The sequence below is a fragment of the Monodelphis domestica genome, chromosome 1 (genome assembly GCF_027887165.1).
Source record: "Monodelphis domestica isolate mMonDom1 chromosome 1, mMonDom1.pri, whole genome shotgun sequence".
Taxonomy (NCBI): Eukaryota; Metazoa; Chordata; class Mammalia; order Didelphimorphia; family Didelphidae; genus Monodelphis; species Monodelphis domestica.
In genome coordinates this window covers 698,083,156-698,105,375 of record NC_077227.1, presented here as the reverse complement: position 1 = coordinate 698,105,375, position 22,220 = coordinate 698,083,156, and the positions used below count along the sequence as shown (strand labels likewise).

Genomic DNA, 22,220 nt, shown 5'->3' with positions numbered 1-22,220 from the left:
AAGTGTTTGAGGCTGGATTTGAACTCAGGTCTTTTGGATGCCAGGTCTGGCACTCTATGTACTTTGCTATCTAGCTGCCCCCTGAGTTCATAAGATGTTGATATGTGTTCCTTAATTCTTTATCAGGAAACCACAAATCACACTGGATATTAAGCGAATGGGGAGTTCATTTCCTCAAGGTAGCTTTGATTATCACCCATTGGTTTTCAAGAGCATTTAAATCGGGTGAGTTCCCAGGCTATTGAAACATATTTATCTCTATGTTTTGGAGAAACTGATGAACTTTTGGTGATTTTGGAACAGTTGTGCTTCACAGTCTAGAAATACATTTTAATGGCATTCATAATTCCAAATTTCAGGCCCTCTGAAAGTGAAAAGTTGTTAGGGCCATATCTTGGGTAGTTCTGCACACTGAGAAAGAGGTCCAGTGATGGTTACTGAATATAATTTGGGTCAAGACTTGAGTGAAAGTGTCCAATTGGGGGCAGCCGGGTGGCTCCGTGGATGGAGAGCTAGGCCTAGAGACAGGAGGTCCTGGGTTCAAATCTAGCTTTAGACACTTCCTAGCTCCTCTGCCTTAGAACCAACACACAGTATTGATTCTAAGACCAAAGGTAAGGGTTAAAAAAAAAAAAGTGACCAGTTTCTTGACTTTGGTTTTTGTTTTGTATCACCCAAGAAAAGGATTTTTTCTGCATAGCAGTCAGCATCTTTATTCATTTAAAACCCTAATCTACTATCTTAGAACTGATCCTAAGTATCCGTCCCAAGGCAGACAGGTGTAAGGGCTAGGCCATGGGGATTAAATGACTTGCCCAGGGTCATACCGTGAGGAAGTGTGTGAGGCCAGATTTAAACCTCCCATCTCTAGGCCTGACTGAGCCACCCAGCTGCCCCTAACAAGCATTTGTTAGAATAGAGTCCTTGCTTTTGAGCTCCCAACCTAATGGGGGGGGGGGGGGGGACCACATGTGCACAGCTCTGTGTAAACAAGATGGAAATAGTAGGAACTGGTGGGCTGCCAGCTGGGACTGGATGGAGGGCAGGAGACGGAGATGAGGGAAGAGAAAGCGTTCATTGTTAGAGGAAGAGCAAGAAGACCACAGGAACTGGATGGCCCAATACCGGGAGGAGGAAGTGAGGCATAAGAGGCTAGGGAGAGATTTACAAACCAGACAGGATGTCCTCTTTGATCATGGGGGTAGTAGGAGTCAGTGAGCTTGCTTGGCTAGGCGAGACGCCCAGCCTTGGGCTTTAGGAAGATCTCTGCCAGCTCCGAGGAAGAGAGGAAGCAGGGGGAGATCTGAGGCAGAGAGACCAGCCAAGGGAAGAGTGACCTGCGAGAGCTGTGTGTTTCTTTGGGGTAATAACGTGATTAAAACAGCAAGAGAGAGCCTGAAAGCACCCGCGTACAGCATGACATCCAGCATTCCCAAACTGATCAGAGGTGGAGCAGTCCGGTCCGTCCGGTCATCAGTGTCCATCAGTGGAAGCACACACTTTGGTGAAGAAACCTTTCCACATCGTCGCGTGTGCAGTGGAGTTTGTATGCCTTCCCACTAGGGGCTGGCCGTGGGGACGTCACCGACCCTCGGCACCTTGCTTTTGGGGGCGCATCTTTAAACGAGGGGAAGAGTCTCGCCTACAAGGCTGCCCTGAGTTGGTCAACTTGCATTCATATAGTATTTGCTATGCGCTCGTCGGCTCCGTGATGCAGTGAGCATCGGGCCTGGAGTCAGAAAGACTCGTTTTGGTGAGTTAAAAGCCTGCCTCAGATCCAGTCGGGTCACCCTGTTTCCTCATTTGTCAGATGAGCTGCAGAAGGAAACGGTAAACCTCCCCAGGATCTCTGCCAAGAAAACCCCAAAGGGGGTCATAGAGTCAGTCAGGTCTGAAGAGCCTGAATAACAACAACAATAAAAGTAGCGAGTGCCGGACGCTGTGTTCTGTGCTCAGGATACAAAGACAAGAGGGAAAAAGATCCAACTCCCTCCGATTGGATTATTGGAGCTCTTACACTTGACTAAAAACCCATTCGTCTTATTCCCTTAGAGCAAAGTGAGATGACCCAAGTGGAAAGTCTCTGTTCTTCCTGCCTCCCCCGAAGGGACCAGGACGGAAAGAGTGTTAGCTCGGGAGCAGTCTGTGGCAAGGGGCTCTGGCTGGGTCTTTTTGTTTTGTTTTGTAAACCCTTACCTGTCTTAGTGTCGACTCCAAGCCAGAAGAATGGGAAGGGCTAGGCAGTTGGGCTTCAGTGACTTGCTCAGGGTCACGCAGCTAAGAAATATCTGGTCATATTTGAACCCAGGACCTTCCATCTCCAGGCCTGGTTCTCTGTTGAGAACCTTTCTTAGAACTTACTGAGAACACCTTCGCTGCCCCTGGTCCAGCAGTGCTTGCAAATGAATTCATTGGTATTGATGACGAGGGGAGAATGTGAGCTGCCCCCTGACTGGACGTCCCTCGTCTCTCCTCCTTCTAGATGAATACTTTCCTGCTTTTGGTTCTTCTGTCTCTGGGAGCTGAATGTGACCTCAATAGCTTTCCCCATTTCCCTTTATTTGTGTCAGAAATGTAATCAATTTATTCCATTGTAAGTTGATTGGAGTTGTCGATTCTAGGAACCTTCTCCCATCTCCTACCAACCTCTTTTTTTCCTGCAATTCTCTTATGTTAAAGGAGGATTTCCTGCTTTCTAGCTCTGATCCTAGGTAAGTCACCATATTTCTCTGGGTTTCTGTTGCCTTATCCGTCAAATGAGGGAGTTGGACTACATGGTTTCTAACATTCCTCCCAGTTCTAGGCCCCGAGATCATAAAACAAGAAGTGGTAGAGGCAAGCTTGGAAATGTTTCCTTTGACTCTGGCTCCAGCCCCCTCCTTTGCGTTCCACACAGACTATATGAGAGAGTTAGCCCCTTTCCAGCTGTGGGATCCTGGGCTTTGACCTCCGTAAAGTGAGGATAATACTTACTGGAAAATGCTTGTCAAGCAACTCATTTATAGAGCACCTTGAACCATTCAAACACGGAACATTTATGAAGTACCTACTAGGTGCCAGGCACTGCAGAAGACAGCTCCTGCTCTCACAGTGTCTACACTCTAATGGAAGGGCAGCATGCAAAGAAGTCTGTGTGTGTACACACACACACACACACACACACACACACACACACACACAAGCTGGGGGGGATGCTTAACAGAGGGAAGGCACTCAAATTAAGAAGGGTGGGGGAAGACTTCCTGTAGCAGCTGAGATTTTAGCTGAGACTTGACTTGCTAAAATTAAATTAGTTTCTCTACTAAAAGTATTATATTTGGAGGTTTATTGAAGATGATTAGAATTAAGAAATAAAGAAAATACAAAATAAGAAAGCAGGAGCTTAGGGCGCAGAGCCCATTCACAGCCACTCACATCTTGCCTGGGTGTAGAGAGAGGCATGTGCTTAGAAGCTAAGCAGAGGAGAGTCAGTTTAAATACAAATTGTGTTCTGGACCCAGGTGAGGACTCATGTGAGATTTTAGGGAATTCTGGGAACTACCAAGGACTTCTGGGGATTGAAGTCTGGGGTTTAAATCCCCATTTTTACAGAATGAAGTCAGGGACCTCGATAGAGTAGAGGAGGGAGAGCATTTCAGGCATTGAGGGCAACCCGAGAGAATGCGTAGATCTGAGAGATGGAGCATCTTGTTCATGGGACAGCCTGGAGGCTAGTGTCCCTGGATCAAAGGGTACCTGGTGGGGAGTCAGGGATAAGAAGACTGGAAAGATAGAAGAGGGCTTTGATGCCTAAACAAAGCATTTTGTATTCTGTCCTGGTGGCACTACCGGGGTTTGAGTAGGGAGTGACGTGGTCAGAATATTTGCCACGTTAGTGGCAGGATCAGTGTTGGATTGGAGTGGGAGAGACTTGATTTAGGCAGTCCCACTAGCAGGATATTGCAGTAATCTAGGCATAAAGTGATGAGGATCGTGGTAGGGTCAGAGAAGAGAAGGAGGTATATTCAAGAGATGTTGCAGAGGTGAAATCCATAGGCCTTAGCAACAGATTGGATGGGGGTGGGGGTCGGATAATGAGGGTGGCTCCCAAGTTGTGAACCTGAGGGACTGGGAGGTTAGTGCTGTCCTCTCCAATAATAGGGGAAGTATGAGGTAGGGATAGGGGGAGGATTTGGGGGAAAGGCCATGAGTTCTGTTTGAGTATAAGATGTCTACTAGACCTCGGGTTTGAGATGTCTACAAGGCATTAGAAGATATGAGCCAGGAGAGCAGCAAGAGAGTTTTAGGCAGGACAGAGATTTGGTAAGTCATCAGCTTCGTGATGGCAGTAACATCCGTGGGAGCTCATGAGATCAGCACAGGAAGTAGTATAGAGGAGGAAGAGAAGAAGCTTGGGACAGAACCTTCTGGAGGAGGGTCTAGAGGAGACAGAAGGAGCAGTCAGGTAGGATGAGAGGAGTGAGAAGAGAGAGATCAGCAGAGGTCAATGAGAATGAAGGTAGAAGAAGGGCCCAATGGTCCATTTTCTACCTATGAGAGCATTAGTAACTTTGGAGAAAGTGTTGTTTTTTTTAATAGAATGATAAGCTTGGAAGCTAGATTGTAAGGCATTAAGAAGAGAGTGGAAGGAAAGTTGAGAGCACCTAATGCAGACAACCTTTTTGAGTTTAGCTACAAAGGGCAGAAGAGAAATAGGGTAAAAGTTATTGGCGATGGAAGGATCAAGTGAAGTTTTTTTGAGAGAATGGAGGAGACATGGGCACACATATAGCCAAGAGGAAATAAACTAGTAGACAGAAACTGAAAATATGTTAGAGAGGGAATGACAGGAGACATTTTGTTGGAGGAGACTGGATTGAATGGGATCACTTGAACAAGTGAAATGTTTAGCCTTGGTTAAGAGGAAAACCACTTTTTCATGTGAGACAGCAATAAAGGAGGAGAGAATGGCAAAAGGCACCTGAGGGATAGCAGAAGAGCTTCTTCTCCCTTCTTTCTCATGGCAAATAGCCCCATTTTTTCTGTAAACTATAAGGCAAGGTTCTCACCCAAGAGAATTGGATGGGCTGGGGTGGGAGAAGCAATGGAGGGTTGAGGAGGGATGAAAAGACATAGAACTACTACTGAAGATTGGGATAGTGAGTTGATAAAGGAGGGTATATAGTAGGATTGCCTCACCATAGTGAAAGCCCAGTTGAGGTTGTGTAACAAATCCGTGGTGGATCCAGTAAAATGGTCGTGAGATTTCCTCTGCTTTTGTTCAACAGCACGTGTATAAGGGGCTAATGCTGAGAGTGATTCAGATTGAGGTTTGGCTGTGTGTTTTTAGCAATATAAGAGAGGAAGACGGTGTTTAGCTAAATTGGTTCATCAAGCTGTCAAGATAGGGAAAAGAGGAGAGAATGGCTAGTGTAAACTTGGGAGATTGGAATCAAGAGATTAGAGGTTACAATGTGGACAAAAAGTAGAATTTTGAAAGAAAGAAGTAGAATTTTGAAAAAGAAGGCAGATGAAGAAGTGAAAAGCCAATATTTTATGGTGGGATAAAGGAATGGCAGAATTCTTAAACAAAGAAGTATTCATTCAGCTTTCTCTGGTAGATTTCCAGTGAGGAGAGAGCCTTTTATCTTCTAAGGTGATCTCTTTGAGTTCTGTTTTGCTTTACTTGCTAGGAAGTTTTTCTTTATAGGAAGCCCAATTTATTTCTTTATAGTTTTTATTGCTTCTAGTTTTGCCTTCTGAGGCCAGCCAGGATGAAATGGTCACACCCATTAGCCTAGAGTTCCCATTGCTGGCATATCCTGTAAGGAGATCCAAGAAAAGAAAGGTCTCATATACACTAAAATATTTATAACACCACTTTTTGCAGTGGGATCAAACTGTGAACAAAGTGGATAGCTATCATTTAGGGGATGACTAACCAAACTGTTGAATATGAATGTCATGATCAATTGTCAAGTGCCCATTAGAAATGATAGGAAGAATTCAGAAAAGAAATGGAAGACTCAGATGAACTGATGAAGGTTTTTTTTTTTTTTAAACCTTTAGCATCAGTTTTAGAATTGATACTAAGTATTGATTCTAAGTCAGAAGAGCAAGAAGGGCTAGGCAATGGGCACTAAATGACTTCACACAGGAAGTATCTGAGGCCATATTTGAACCCAGGACCTCTTGTCTCTAGGCCTGTTTCTCAAGCCACTGAGCCTCCTGGCTGTCCACTGATAAAATCTTCATGCCTTCTCACTGCCCATCCCCAGGCCAAGAATGCACAGCCACCATACCTCTGTAAGAATTAGATTTTAATGGTTTACTAAAATATATGAAATTTATAAATAATATGGTAGTCGCCAATTCAAAGTATTATTGCTTCAAAGTCAAAATGACTTTAATAACTTATTTACAAAAGAGGTGGAAAGAGTGAAAGCAGAGTGTAAGGGTAAAAATTATGATTGGACTGAATATTTAAGAGTATGATCACCAGGAATTTAATTACTAAATTCCAATGAATTACTCAAGTCAGAATGACTTTTATGGTAGTTTTATTTACAAATAGAGAGAAAGTAAGGAAAATATGAAAGAGAGAGAGAGAAAGATAGAGAGAGACAGAGAGAGAGAGAACGACCACAAGTGAGCAATGCTCTGGTCTGGTCTGAACCAGACAGGGCTTCAGAGGCCCCAGAAAAGGGGGGGCCCAGAGGATTAATTAAACAAGGTTTCTAACCATGAGTCCTCCTCCAAGATGATGGGCCTCTCTGGAGGCTATTGCCTCCAGAAAAGCCAAGGAAAGGGAGTCAGCCTTTTAACTCACCCATGTGTCAGTCCAAAGGGAAGCAGTTTGAGGTTTCAAACCCAAGCTCTCCTCCAAGTCCAAGTTCAAAGGCAAAGTTACCTCAAAGGAAGTTACCACTAAATTTAAAGACAATTCTTTACGTCACTTCCTGTGCCTTTGATCCACTTTTCCTTGTACCAATGGTGGCTTAAACTTTGCTTTGGATTGCCCAGGGAGCAGTCAGTTGTTTTTGATTTGTCACTCTAGCCCATGTGGGCCATAGACCTCTCCTCCCCCTTAATCTTTAAGTGGGAGTGTATACATTCCTGGTGGCTAAAATCTAAAGAATAAATAGGGTAGAGTTAATCCCATCTTCACAAGAGAAATACAAAAGGGTAGAGAAAACATTAGCTTATCTAACTAAATATTGCTCCAGTGCTCTACTCAGCCAGGACTTATTGACCTTCAAGTGGAATTAAACTCTCTCCAGAAGACAGGAAGGGAAAACCAGCTATCCCTTCACCCAAGTTCCCTCTAAGAGGCAGATCAAGATGATGACTAGGGCTAAAGGTGATTCCTGAGGCCCACTTTCGTCGTGAGCCAACATTCTTCTTGAAGCTGACTTCCTTCTTGAAGTCCAACTCTTTTTTGAAGCTGACTTCCTTCTTGGAGTCAACTTCCTTCACCCCAGAAATTCAGGGCCTTTTTATAGTGGCTTTTTGTCCCTTCCCCTTTTCATAAGGGTCAATCACAGCTTCCAAATTGTCCAGCACTGCACTACTTCTCACCTTCTGGAGAGATGTGAATTCTCATTTCCTTGCTAATTGAGTGGAAAGGGTGGAGAGCTCCTCCACCTAGTGCTAAGTATAGTTACTGTGAGGATCAAATGTAATAACTGTAAAGCACTTAGAAGGCATAGTACCTAGCCCTGGTACAGAGCAGTAGGTTCTACAGATACTGGCTATCAGTTATTATTATTATTATTATTATTATTATTATTATTATTATGCTTCTGTTCAGACTTTAAGATGTTTGAGGGCAGAACCCATTACACCTTTTTCTTTTATCTCCAGTACAAAGCACATGGTTAAGTACAAACCTTCAAGGTCCCCATGACTTTGATATCAACTTGAGCAAGTTTGGTGTTTTACTTCTCAAGATACTCTATCCATTGTGCCACCAAATGTTCATAAATAAACATACAAAGTAGATATCAAGTAATTTTAGGAGGAAGATGCTTGTTACTGGTGAAATCCTGAAGTATAGCTATTGGCATCTGAGAAACTGGCCATTCTAAGAGGCAGAACCAGTCAGATGCCACAAATAAGACTTGCCTGTGTCAATAAAAGGGAGAGAATCTGGCCAGTTTGGCTAGACTGTAGTGTGTGAAGTAAAGTCATGTAGGATCAGCCTGCAAAGGGAGGTGGGCACTGGGTGGTGAAGGGCTTCAGAACCAGACCAGGGATTCATGGTCCATAATGTAGGAGAGCAACATGGTTAGACCTGCCCTACTCTGCCAAGACAGGCCAGTGGTTCAGTCTGGAGATGCCTTGGGTGTTGGGTGCATGAGTGGAGAGAAGGATCCTGGATGTCAAAGGCTCCTTGAGGGCCTTTTCACTTAACCTGCCTCAGTTTCTTTCTTTGTGAAGTGGGGATAAGGGGATATTACCCACATGCTTGAGAGTTGTGGTGGGGATGTGTATCAAGAGCAAGGAAGTATATAAACTGTTATTATTAGGATTACTTTTAGATGGAAAATCAGGACTTTTGACATATTTCCTGTTGTTATCTTTTGTTTATCCACAGGTGGATAAAACCATCTTCCACCTTTTTTGCTGGAATGTCCCGTCACTGAACATCCTGCCTCTTCCCCCACTCATTTGCTTTGTCTGGTAAGGAGACGTTTACTGTCTTTGTTCTTGGTTGGTTCCCCCCACCCCATTCCCACCTCCTTAATGTTCTTTGCTAACCCAGAAGGTACTTCTTGTCTTTACTTGCAATCTCATTCCTGCTTTAGTCCCTGACTTTCTCCAAACAAATATAGGGTATAGAAATGTGGTGTCATGGAGTCAGGTTTCTCTCCGTTTTTAGAAGGAAGAGAAGGCAAGGGAATAAACAGGCATTACCTGACTTATATCATACTGCATGCAGACACTGTACTATATGCCTTATAAATCTTGTCTCATTAGATTTGATCCTCACAACAACAGCAGGGGCTGTTGTGTTCCCCATTTAAAGGTTGAGAAACTTAGGTTAAGTGACTTGCCCAAGGTCACCCAGCTACTAAATATCTATCTTGATTTGAATACAGGTCTCCCTTATTCCAGACCAGCTCTCTATCTACTTGTACCACTTAGCTGCCCAAGGCTTTCCTCTCTCCTTGTTTCTCTTTTTATGGTATAACTCCTCCCCTCCCCTCCCCCTTCCCTTGCCCATACACAGAGATCTGCACATGCATGTCTATGCATTTTGTTCTGGTCCTGTGATATCCTAGGTGTGAGGAGCTCCAGCTTAATGAAGTTCAGCATCTCCTCTGTAATTTTCAGTCTTAGAAAATTATCCAGGGGGCCCTGAGGTTATAAATGACTTATTTGTGGTCACACAGCTAATATGTTTCCAGCAGAACTTGATTCCAAGCCTTCCTGACTTCAGATCTGCCTCTGTGTGTATGTGTGTGTGCGTGAGTGGGTACGTGCACATGCGTGCATATGTGCGTGTATTAACCTTCTTGCTTTTCCTATTTCCCAAAATATCATTGAAAATTTGGATTTGGTAGAATTCTGACGGCTCTGCTTTCCAGTGATGGGCAGGTCTCTCCAATGATGTACTGTGAGCTTTGGTTTCTACCAGTTAGAAAGCTGTCATTCCCCTGGTCTGTTTCACTGCTGAAAATGACTTACCCCCTTGGCTTCTGGAACGTCCGATTTACCTGCCTCGCACTTTGTGTCTTTACCTCCTAGAATCCCGTCACAAGTAAGGAACGATGGGGAGCAAGCACTCACGCCAACGACCGGCTGTCCCCATACAGTTTCACTCGGAAGAGCTGGCGGAGATTGACGGATTGTTCGCTGCCATAACAGGGGGCTTGGAGACAATATCCAATGGAAAGACCAAAAGATCTTTTCCAATCCCCATCAATTCAGAAATGTTACAGGCAAGAATAGCAGGCCACTTTAAGGATTCTGCAATGGCGTCTTTCATCTTAGCACGGCGCTTCGGGCCCGTCAGACCAGAAAGCTCGACCCTGGATAGGACCCATTGTGGCGGATAGGTGTCATGTGATAGTCAGAATGTGTACAGAGTGACGTATCCTATATCTTGGCCATTTCACGTCACTTCCAATGAAATGATGAAATAACATATTTTAAGACCCAACCTCAGGAATACCCCAAAAGGCATCATCCTGCTTCCTCATCTTTATCTCTGTAGACCTCAGGTTCCTCCTCTGTGCCCTGAGCTGTTTGGACTAGATAATATCCAAATCTGTGATCCTGTGACTAAACAGCTATCAGCTACCATCATTTTAGGAAGTTGGTCATTGACTATTTTCAATCTCTTTGCCTGACTAAATGTGTGACATGGAGTCACTCTAGTAAGCCTGGAGCCTGACTAGTCATCCAAATACTTAGGAAATATCAGTTTCAGGGTATTAATATGTATTTCTAAAAGTACATATTAAGATTGAATCATGGGGGCAGCTCGGTGGCTCACTGGATTGAGAGCCAGGCCTATACTATAGATGGGAAGTCCTGGGTTCAAATTTGATTTCAGACACTTCCTAGCTGTGTGACTCTAATCCCTGTTGCCTAGCCCTTATGCCTTAGAACTGATAAACAATATTGATTTTTAAGACAGAAGTTAAGGATTTAAAATTTTTTAATTGAATCAATTCTATTAAAATAATTATTTACTAATTGCCATTTTAAAAAACCATCATATAGGAGTAATGGTGAGTTGTGATTTATTAAGTTTTGCCACGTTAATGTACAATGAAAAAGCAAACCAAATTTACTAAGACTTTGTAGGAAAGAAAATCCCAATCAAGAATGTGACAAATATAACAGAAAAAAATCAAAAGAAAAGATAGCTCTGAGGAGTAAAATGTGTCCTTGTGTTGTTCTCATTGGTGGTCATCTTTTATTCATATGATTCTTACTCCATGGAAAAAGTGGCAGGTAATATTAGAGTAGTAATCACACCCCATTGGGTATTAGGAGGCCAATTTTAGGTATTGGTTTGTAGTGCATGAACTATTGGCAGAGGACAAGATAGTCAATCCAGGTTCTTGGCTTTCCCAAGGCATATCCATTTTCTGCCCAACCTTATTTTTCCTTTTGGGTTTCTTCAGCTTCCTATTGCCAGCAGACCCAGAAGCCTGTGAAAATGATAGCATTGTTTTTTTGTTTTGTTTTGTTTTTGTTTTTGTTTTTAACAGCAGTGACTAGGTAAGGTGGGTGAGTTGTAATCAGCATTAAAACATTCACATGTAATTTTGTTCCCTTGTAGCCCTTACTGATAATGTAATGTTTTCTTGTATGGTGTAGGTGATAGTAGTTTAGTCACTTTGATAATTTGATGAATCTAGGTCTCTTTCACTGTGAATACTCTTTACTAAGAAGTAACAAATGTAAACCCATCCCTGAAATCTTCTGTCTATCTCTCTGTTTCTGTCCATCTATCTCTGTCTATCTTTTCTCTTTCTCTGTCTGTCTCTCTGTCCCTGTCTGTCTGTCTGTCTCCCTCTCTGTCTCTCTGTCTCTTTCTCTCTGTCTGGCTCTCTCTCTCTCAACTCTTAACTCTTCCCTTCCTTCTTAGAATCAATACTGTATAGTGACTGTAAGGCAGAAGAGCAGTAAGGGTTAGGCAGTGGGAACTAAGATCACCTTCTCTTTAATGTACTCACTTGCAAATCTTCTCAGTAAGGTTCCCCACAACATGTGGAGGATCTCCTTCCAGATCTCTTGACATTATGGGGATACCAGGAGATTTCTTATTACATCTACCTCCTTTTCAGATCAGTCATCTGGCTTCATGCTGCTGCTTTTGTGCAGTTCTGCATTAGTGATAGGATTCTGACTGCCCTTGGGGAAACCCATAACTTTGGTGTCTCTGGCATTTGGAAGAATGTTGATGTGGAAAACTTGGGGTCATTAAAAGCACAGCATAATTTCCTAAATGCAATCCAGCCCACTCTTCTCATTTTATTTGGGTCTGGACCCATATGTACAAAAATATTTGTGATAGCAAAGAATTGAGGGGATGCCCATTAATTGGTGAATTATTGAAAAGTTGTGATATGTGATTTTAATGCAATACTGTTGTGTTATGAAAAATGATGAGCAGGATGCTTTCAGAAAAACCTGGAAAGACTTACATAAATTGATGCAAAATGAAGTGAGCAGAACCAGGAGAGCATTATACATAGTATCAACAATACTGTACAATAATCAACTATTATTCACTTGGCTATTGACAGCAACACAAAGATCCAAGACAATTTCAAAGAACTTATGGTGAAAAATGCTATTTACTTCCATAGAAAGAACTGATGCAATCTGAAAGCAAATCAAAGCTTACTATTTTTCACTTATTTGGAGGGGGTGGCTTTTTTCTTTCACAATATAACTAATTTGGAAATGTTTTATATGACTACAAATGTATAATCTATATCAAATTGCTTGCCTTCTCAATGAAAGGAGAAGGAGAGGGAGGGAATTACAACTCAAATTAAAAAAAATGTTGAAATTAGTTTGACATGTAATTGAAAAAAATAAAATATTTTAAAAATAAAATCTTAGGAAGGAAAATATTAGAAGATTAGCATTCTATCTGGCACATAGAAGGCACCTAATAAATATTGAGATTGTGACAAGTACTACCTCATACTTTAAAAGCATCTTTGGGACACAGACCTAATAGTGGTATTATTGGGTCAAAGAATATACATAGTTTTATTGCCCATTGATCACATAGTTACAAATTGCTTTCCAGAATGTGAATCAAAAGTCTACCAACAGTACATCAGTATCCCAGTTTTTCCACATCCTTTCCAACATTTATCATTTTTCTTTTCTGCCATCTTAGCTAGATATGAGGTAGTATCTCAGAGTTATTTTAATTTGCATCCTCAAATAGTGATTTAGGGCATTTTTTTACGACTATAGATAGCTTTGATTTCTTTTTATGAAAACTGCCCATTCTTATCCTTTGACCATTTATTGACTAGGACTTGAGCTATCCTTAGAAAAATGAGCACTATAAGAAACGGGACTGTGGAATACAATTTAGGTCTGTTGCCTAGCTCAAGGAAGGGCGAATCACAAGGATCTCAGGATCAGTGAAGAGACAAGGTGGACTGAAGTGGAGGGTGCTTGTAGGTAAATAGTTAGCCATATGAAGATGAACAGGTTAGGAGGTGAAAGAAGACTTTGGTTGCCTGGAAAGGGAATTTAGATTTGATCTCATTGGGAAGGAAGAACCATTTTGTGTTTTTGAGCAGGATAATAATAGCACCTCATCTTTTTTTTTTTTTAAACCCTTACCTTCAGTCTTAGAGTCAATACATTGTATTGGTTCTAAGGAAGAAGAGCTGTAAGGGCCAGGCAAGTGGGGTGAAGTGACTCACCCAGTGACACCCAGCTAGGAAATGTCTGAGAACAGATTTGAAAACCCAGAACCTCTCATGTCCATGCTTGGCTTTCAATCCACAGAGCCACCCTGCTGCCCCCGCCTCATCTGATTTTAAAAGTTTTAAGAAGTGACATTATGGCAGTGGGAAGTTAATATTATGGGAATATATTACAAATGGGAGATCAGCCAAATGTATATAACATTAGGTCTTTGACACTTTCATTGAGGTTTGCTTATGTTAATTATGTTCTAAAAAGGTGTGAAAAATTATTGCAGTGAGGGGAAGATGAGGGTGGTGACAGATAATGCTTAACTTTTACTCTCATTGTAATTGGCTCATAGAGGGAATAACAACCATAGTCAGTGGAGTATAGAACTATACCTTACCCTACAGAGAAGTAGAAGGGGAATAAGACAAGGGAAGGAGAAGTCATTGGAGGGAGAGGGAAGTTGGGGGGTGATAAAACACTGGGGAGGAGGAACAGAGAGTAAAAGGAAAAAACAATCAAAAGGAGAAAATAAGATGGAGGGCATGCACAGTTAGTAAACAACTGTGAATATGCATGGGACAGACTCCCCCATAAAAAGGAAGCGGATAGCAAAATGGATTAAAAACCAGAATTCTACTATACATTGTTTACAAGAAAAACATGTGCAGCAAGGCGACACATAGAGTAAAGGTAACAGGCTAGAGCAGAATTTATTATGCATCATCTAAAGTAAAAAAAGCAGGAGTAGCAATCATGATCCCAGACAAAACTAAAGCAAAAACAGATCTGATTAAAAGAGATAAGGAAGAAAAATTACATCTTGCTAAAAGGTACCATAAACAATGAGGCAATATCAGTACGAAACATAATCCACCAAATGGTATAGCATCCAGAATTTTAAAGGCACTTAAGGAGGAAATAGTAAAACTACTAGTGGGGGACCTCAACCTTCCTCTATCAGATCTAGATAAATTGAACCAAAAAATAAATAAGAAAGAGGTAAGGGAAGTAAATGAAATTTTAGAAAAATTAGAGTTAATAGATATCTGGAGAAAACTGAATAGGGATAAAAAGAAATATACCTTCTTTTTAGCAGTAGATGGTACTTACACAAAAATTGATCATGTACTGGGGCATATATTATGGTACTGAGAAATGAGTTTAGGTCAAGTAGTTTTATGTGGACCTGTCAAATGAAAGTGTTGGTTGTTTTTTTTTTATCACTCTTGATACTTTATGCTATTTTAACATTTGTTTTCATTTTTCAGTGTCAAAAAAGATCTTTACCCCTCCTCTTTTTGCTCTAAATAGGCTTATGCTGGGGAAGCTTTACCTGAGAAGATGGTAGTCAAGCTGTATGATGCAATGAGGAAAACTGAACCTAACGGCAATATAAGGAACCCTAGTGAATACGTCACAAAGGAACAGTTTGTGAATTTGTTGTCACAGACATTAAAAGGAAAAGTAGGGGATAAGAGCCTAGTGATCCAGAAAATGCTGAATGTCACTCCGGAAAAAATGAAAATGTACCACATCAAAGAGGTAAAGGAAAGAGGAAAGACCATTTCAGAGAAATGTGTGCTCTCCTGGTGTAATGTATGACTTGGAATCCCCAAGCCATGGGACTGTTTGGTGCAGGTCAGAACTTCTGGAACAGTTGTGAATAAATTAGGATGTTCAATAATGATTTCAGAGTTGATCAGATCAAGATGGCATCACATCAGACTGAAGTGTTGCATATTATTTGGGTAGTAAATACAATGAAATCCCATCACCACCCCCACCCCCACCCCCCACATGTAGGCTTCCAGTGTGGGTCAATAGTGGGTGGATCTGCATTATATCAAATTCTGAGAGAAGCAAGAGCCATTCAACGGTGCATAAGTACCCATATTCGCTTTGTTTGAAAATGTGATGTTCTGTGGATTTCATTGTATTGTTTATTTTGTTAAATATTTCCCAATTACATTTTTATCTGGTTTGGACTACTCTGAGGGGAGCTGTAGGCCATATGTTTGATCTCTGCATTAGGGTTTGGAGGTATATGCATGTTGTTGTCTTAAAAGTTTTTCCCCAAATCAGAGAGAAAGTACTGGGCCCTTCAGGGCCAGAAAATGCTTAGACATCAGGGAAAACAAACTGGGATTTGGGGTAAAGGTGTTATTTTGTTTCATGGAATAGCAGAGTAGAAGAAGAGCCCCTTGTTTGAAATTGAGGGGTGGGCACCTATAAATTGAGGTGGGTAGAAAGAAGGGAAGTTTGGCAAAAAAGCCTTTCATTTTTCTTGACTAGGAAAAAATAGGTTTTTCCTTCTTGCTAAAGGCCAGTCCAGCAATGTTATTGCCACCTATATTTGTCAATTATTTTTGTATTTCTTCAGACATTCTTCCTCCGAGGCTTCCCTCTTATTTCTTCTGCTTAAATTGCAAATTAATAGTCTTTCAAATATCCTCCTACTTTTGAAATTTCATTTGTCACTTGACATTTGCTTGTGACAATGTATTATCTGGCATATCAGACCCTGTCAGTCTCTAAAATCAAAGAGTTGAAGGGACATTAGCGGGCACCTTAGTCCAACCCTTCCTTAAGCATGGAATTCTTTTAGAATACCCTGACAAATGATCATTTGGTTGAATGTTTCTAATAATGAGGAGCTCCCTTTCTCTCAACAGAGTCTACTCTGTTTTGGGATGTTTCTAATTGCTGTATTTTATCTCGAGCCCAAATCCTCTTCCATGTAACTTTTACTAACCCTTAGTTTTTAGTTTTCTCCTTTGGAACCCAGGAGAACAAGTTTAATGACATTTGCAAATACCCCCTGATATGTACATGTCCCTTATCATTTCTTTTTCTAGTTTACCAATGTAATAATATTATTGTTGTTAATTATAAGGTGGCCATAATCTGACAGGCCTAATGAACATGAAGTGTGTCCATACTTAGCTGGGCGACGTAGCATTTGGCAGGAGATGGAGGCTTCCCATTTCTCGTGCTGAAATGAAATTTATTCTTGGCCTACAGTGAAAATGTTTCTAATGATGCAATTGTGGTCTTAAAGTTTACAGAGGATCTGATTAGCTCTGTAGTCCATGTGCTGGATTTCAGAAATGAACTGAAAGGTTGGATTATGAACAAAAGTGAAGATATGACTTCTAGTGTGAAGGCCTTGGCTGAGCAACTGCTCTTACCACTGAAACAAAGTAAGTTTCCTTTAACCCTCAGAGATGTAAGTAATTGGACACAGGATTAAGCATAGATCAAGCCCTCACTGAGTCCCCATTAATCGGAAAATCAGCAGAGAGGGTGCTATGTAACATCAGGAAACTGTCAAATGATGAATACATCTGAGACTGTGGCTCCTTCCCAAAACATGGGACACATCCCTGAGCTTCATTTGAAAGCCTCTGGCACATCTTTCCTCCCCATCACAGCCTAATCCTATTTTTTGGTGTGTAATAATTAAAACGGGTTTGACAAATATAAGAAATAAAAAAATTGTGGTCGCCGTTTATAATCATTAAATACTAAATCATGAGACTGTTAGTAGCTTTAGAAGCTTTATTACAGCAATAATATAGTGAGAGTGAGAGAGAGAAATGTAGGAAGGAGGTAGAAAATATTGCCTAAATAAAAATACCCCAAGTTCTGGTCCTCCAGACCGCGAATGCAAATCCAAATGTGAATCTCACCAACCCACCAGAGCGTCTCTCATGCCAAGGAGGCAAGAGTCCCTTTTGCAGCCTGTCTCCAACGCAGTAAACCAAATCTTCTTTAAGCTGAAATTCAGAGCTGCAAAAGAACCTCACCAGAGCTCACTCCCATGAGGCCAAAGATGGCACAAGAACCCTGGGGGTCCCATAGGTGCCTGCTTATGCACAGTTTTCTCCACCCATCCGTTCTCCTGTCACGTCTCAGGAATCAATCACAGTTTCCCAATTTGCCTTTTTCCAGAAGAGCTGAAGTGGGAGGGAGGCACGATGCTTGTAATCTTTTAGGGTATGAACTTCCTTTTCTAATTAAAGGTTCTTACTAAGTGTTAATGACTAAGTGTGAAAGGCTGGGGACTCCAGGTTCTTGATTGATTAATTAAAATAGACAAAGAGAGTGTAAATTCTCTTTCACAGGTGCAATTCTTAATTGGGAAGGTAGAGAGGATTTTTTCTCCCAGTATTAGGCCTGGTTCTGCCCTTTGTGACCAACAAGTATTAATTCCTTTTTGTTGAAATGCTTTTATTTTTTTATTTAAAAAAATTTTTTTAAACCCTTACCTTCCATCTTGGAATCAATACTGTGTATTGGTTTTAAGGCAGAAGAGTAGTAAGGGCTAGGCAATGGGGGTCAAGTGACTTGCCTAGGGTCACACAGCTAGGAAGTGGCTGAGGCCATATTTGAACCTAGGACCTCCTGTCTCTAGGCCTGGCTCTCAATGCACTGAGCCACCCAGCTTTCCCCTAAAATGCTTTTATTGGTAGCATCAAAGAAATTCTAGGTATGAATTCAATAGTTTGGGTATTTGGGTATTAATGCTAACTTTTCTTTTTTATTTGACTTGAGTGAGTTTACAATTAGGAAATAGGAGCTGAGGTGAGCCTTCTAGCCCATAGTATAAATTGCTCAAATGAAAAAATGCAATTCCTATATGGCTCTCTGTATTCAAGAAGTATAGAAAATCCCTTTTAAAAGAAAGATCCTAGGAGGAAATGTGGAAAAGAGGATAGAGAATCAAGGTACCCAGGTTCAGATTTCCTATCTGACATATAAAGGCTGTTTTGCCCTAGGCAAGTCACATCCTTTTAGGATTCTAGATAACTCTTAAGACCATAAATTGTAGGATAGTTGCCAGTCTACACTGGTAAATGGAGTATCTCTCCCTTCTCTTTCCTTTCCCTGCCCCTCCCTCCCTCACCTTGGGAAATCATAGGTTCAAGAAAAGAAAACAAAAGTGGGCTCTAAAGAGTGCAGCATCACTTACTGGATAAGATGCTTACCCTGGAATCAAGAAGAGCTGGTTCCATATTCAGTCATTGACACATACTTGGCAGAGTGACTCCAGGGTGAGTCAGTTAACTTCTTAGGTTCCAGTCAATAGGTACAGCGGTGGATAGAGTACTGGACTTAGAATCAGGAAGACCCATGTTCAAATCTGGTCTCAGACACTTACTGGCATCAGCCATTTAACCTGGTTTGCCTCAGTTTCCTCCTCTGTAAAATGAGCTGGAGAAGGAAATCCAAGCCACTCCAGTATCTCTGCCAAGACAATCCCAATGGGGTCATGAAGAGTCAGACATGACTGAAATGGTTGAACAGCAACAACCCCAGTTGATAGCAGCAGAACCATTGCCAATCTACATTGATCCAGGGAGCTTCCTCACAAGAGGAATCTCAATTCTGACCTGGAAAGCCTCTGATGTCAAGAAATAGCCAAGTAGAACAGGAAATCTTACACAGTAACATTGATATCTTTTAGCAAATTGTAATGAGCAGAGTCAAACGTAAAGAAAGACATTTGTTCTATTAGAACAAGCTTGAAAAAAATTTCCCCAAAGCCAGGCTAGATCAAACTTCTGCATGTATAATGAATCCTTGCTTGTGTTTTAGAAAACTTGGCATAGGCTAGTGGAAGGAAGATTGGTTTGAAGTCAGAAGACCAGATTTCTAGCTCTGGCTTTGTCTTTAACCCCTTCGATTCTGACCTGTATATTACATGGTTTGATTGAGCTGACTGTTGGGGGTCCTGCCAATTCAGATGTGTTTTGATTCTAATATCATGGCACTGCTTCCCCTTGTCCCCCCTTCTTCCCTCCTGCCTTCTACTGTCTTCCTTAATGTTAAAATATGAAGACACTTTTTCCATATGGCAAGTACCCGGAATAATAGAGTGAAGTGGAATGGCCACTTAACTGGTGTTCTACTTTTGGGTGGATAGTGCTTGAAAGTCTGCAAAGTGCTTTACATAGTTTAACTAATTTGCTTTTGCTAACTAGCTTTATACTGATCTTAGACAAGTCACTTCTCTTTATGATCTGGTTTTCTGTTCCATAAAATAAAAGTTCGTGATGAGGCAGAGTGTGGAAAGAGCTTCAGATCTGGAATCAGAAAACCTATGCTAGATGTTGGGGAACTGGATAGACCAGTTCATGGTTCTTGGCCAGCTTGAGGGCAGGCCAATCAGTAACTTGGCAGATACACTGAGCAACTCTCATACAAAGGAGAAGGTGGAGGATTTGAGAACTACAGATTACTGGTCTAATGGGAGGAAAGTTCATTTCATCTTTGGTGTGCTCTGAGGAAGGGAAACAAGTAAAGTGTCTTCAGAAGACAAGGACTTTCCTATTCTCCACAATTCCCTTGTTAAGTCCTGATCTCAGGAAAAGATCCCATAACCCCAGCTGTAATAAGTTAAATAACTGACGAGACTTAAAAGCATGAATCCCTTGTGGGAGTATGAGGAAATGTAATATACTGTATTTGTAGCTAAGAGGAATCATATTTCAGTCCTCTGGGAAAGCAACTTAAAATAATAAGTTGGCCAAGTTAAAACCTTGTTGATGCTTGAGTAGGTATATCATTTACGGTTCCAGACAGTATTCCCAAAAACATCCCCGCAGATATCTCCCCAGACTGCTTGTGTTGGTCCACAAACACTTAGAGGTTAGCTGGGGCTGACTTCGCTGGTGTTTGTCTTTGTCTCTCTAGAGTCCCCTTTTACCTCTCTCTTTAGGTGCCCTTCTTCCAGCTTTCTAGGATATCCCTTATCAGAAGTGGAAGGGGCTTGATTTTCATCCATTTATGTTTTTTTGGATGATTTATATTTAAGCATAAATAAGTTTCCAATAACGTGTTGCCCCAACCATTTGTCTAGCTCCCTATTTTAGAATGAAAAGCTTTGTTCCTTCTAAACACATTTCTGGCATCAGCAAGTTGGCAGAAGGAAACCTCTTTGGGACCAGAGGAACCCTAAATTCACTGTGGAAAATCAGACTTCCTTGAAGGCAAAATCATAGGTTTGAGAGCTGGAAGAAACCTTAGACATCTGATTCATTCCTTTTTAATTAAGGTGATTAGGAAGGGGCTTGCAGAAGGGATGATCTCCAGGGTCTTTTCCTCACTCTTCCCATACCCACCCTTGGAAGGTTAACCAGCAGCATTTGTTAACTGCCTGTTATGTGGCAGGCAGCATGCTAAGCTCTGAGAAGTCACGGACAAAACTGAAATAGTTCCATCCTGGGAGATGACAGCTATCTCTGTGACGTCAGAGGCCATCTAATTCCATTCCTCTGATTTTGCAGAAGAAAGAACCGAGGCCGAGAAAGAAGAAGTGCCAGAGTCCACGGTCTTACAAGTAGATGTAGTAGGAGTACTGGGATTTGAACTCTGACTCCAAATTTAGCACACTCTGTACCAGAGCAGGTTCTCGCCCATATTTTGAAATTACTGGGGCAAACGCTTCAGGTATTCAGGCTTCTCCCAGGGTGTGGTACCTGTCTTATTCCAACACTGATCTGTTGGGCAGACCTTTTCTTTTCAAACTTATCTCCATACCATTCCCTTCCCTACTTGTGATCCTTTGCTACAGCCCTTCCTAAATCCTGTTAACTTGAGTAGGGTAGAGATTGGAATAATTAAATTTTGATCTATGCTGCAGCCCTTCCTCAATCCTGTTAGGACTGAGTAGGGTGGAGATTGATTCCAAGTATCTCCATTGTATAAATCAATCATGACTCAAAGAAATTCCTGTTCTATGCTTAAGCATAGGTCAAAGTCCTTTCCATTGTTCAGCAAAAGGTTTCTGTCCTAAAGTAATCTTAAGAAAGGAGGAGGAGGAACCTCCCATGCCAATAGGGTTCACATTCCAATAGCCAAGACCCACTATCAATAGGAAATTTTTCAAGTATGAAATTTCCCAATGGTGAAATTTCCAACATTTATAAGTCTAAGAAATTTTGAGGTTTACACTTGAGACCTTTTACTTTAACCCCCCTCTTAGCTTCCGTGGCTTTTAAATATATATATTTCGTATTCCTAGCACATTTAGTATTATCTTAAGATATTTTCATTCCATAATCCTTGATCCCTCTTCTGATGTTCTAGAATTCATGTCTATCCCTTCTACATAATAACAATAATGCTATTTGTTACACTATCTCAAAGTCTTTCATAACAAAATTTCTGACTACAAAGTATGTCGAAACTTATCTTGCTTATGAAGAGAAATGTTTTTAAATTTGCATTTTTACCAACAAAAGATTTGAGCCAATAGAATGAGTTGTTCATTATGGAATTTCATTTAATCAGTTGGCGAGTGGTATGTTTTGGCACCTGTAAAGCCATACCACATAGGTGACTTCGTATTCCACTCACTTCTAAGCTTGACCCTGATCCTCTGGGTGACTTAAATTTCAAAATTATTTTTATGGACTTAATTAGGAACCTAAATATTAATTAAAACATTGTCTCGGGGGCAGCTGGGTAGCTCAGTGGATTGAGAGCCAGGCCTAGAGACGGGAGGTCCTAGGTTCAAATCTGGCCTCAGACACTTCCCAGCTGGGTGACCCTGGGCAAGTCACTTGACCCCCATGGCCTAGCCCTTACCACTCTTCTGCCTTGGAGCCAATACACAGTATTGACTCCAAGACGGAAGGTATGGGTTTAAAAAAAAAACAAAAAACAGACATTGTCTCTGTTGGAAAATCCATAGCAGTCTATTTCTTCTTTTGTTAATCTAAATATTTTATATTTTTATAAGTAGTCATCTGTTCCCTTACATATAATGCATTTAATTAGGCAAAATAGTTTCTGGTAATTTTCTTTTTTTTGGAAATTAATTAATT

General features: G+C 41.2%; 1 protein-coding gene across 9 annotated transcripts in view; it reads left to right on the top strand.

The window, feature by feature from the left end:
- The window catches only part of MEAK7 (MTOR associated protein, eak-7 homolog), a 54,263-nt gene that overhangs the window by 3,887 nt on the left and 28,156 nt on the right, over positions 1 to 22,220 (top strand). For 8 of the 9 annotated variants that reach the window (XR_459503.3, XR_008914900.1, XR_459505.3 and 5 more), the window contains exons 2-5: positions 8,576 to 8,661; positions 9,730 to 9,923; positions 14,701 to 14,931; positions 16,448 to 16,589. Coding sequence is in view for 2 of the 9 variants with exons in the window: in XM_007477239.3 (XP_007477301.1) it covers positions 9,753 to 9,923; positions 14,701 to 14,931; positions 16,448 to 16,589 (544 nt within the window). In the remaining 7 variants the exon portion in view is untranslated. Of the gene's footprint in view, positions 1 to 6,263; positions 6,286 to 8,575; positions 8,662 to 9,729; positions 9,924 to 14,700; positions 14,932 to 16,447; positions 16,590 to 22,220 lie in introns of those variants that run through there. The other variant, XR_008914903.1, reaches the window with a different exon arrangement.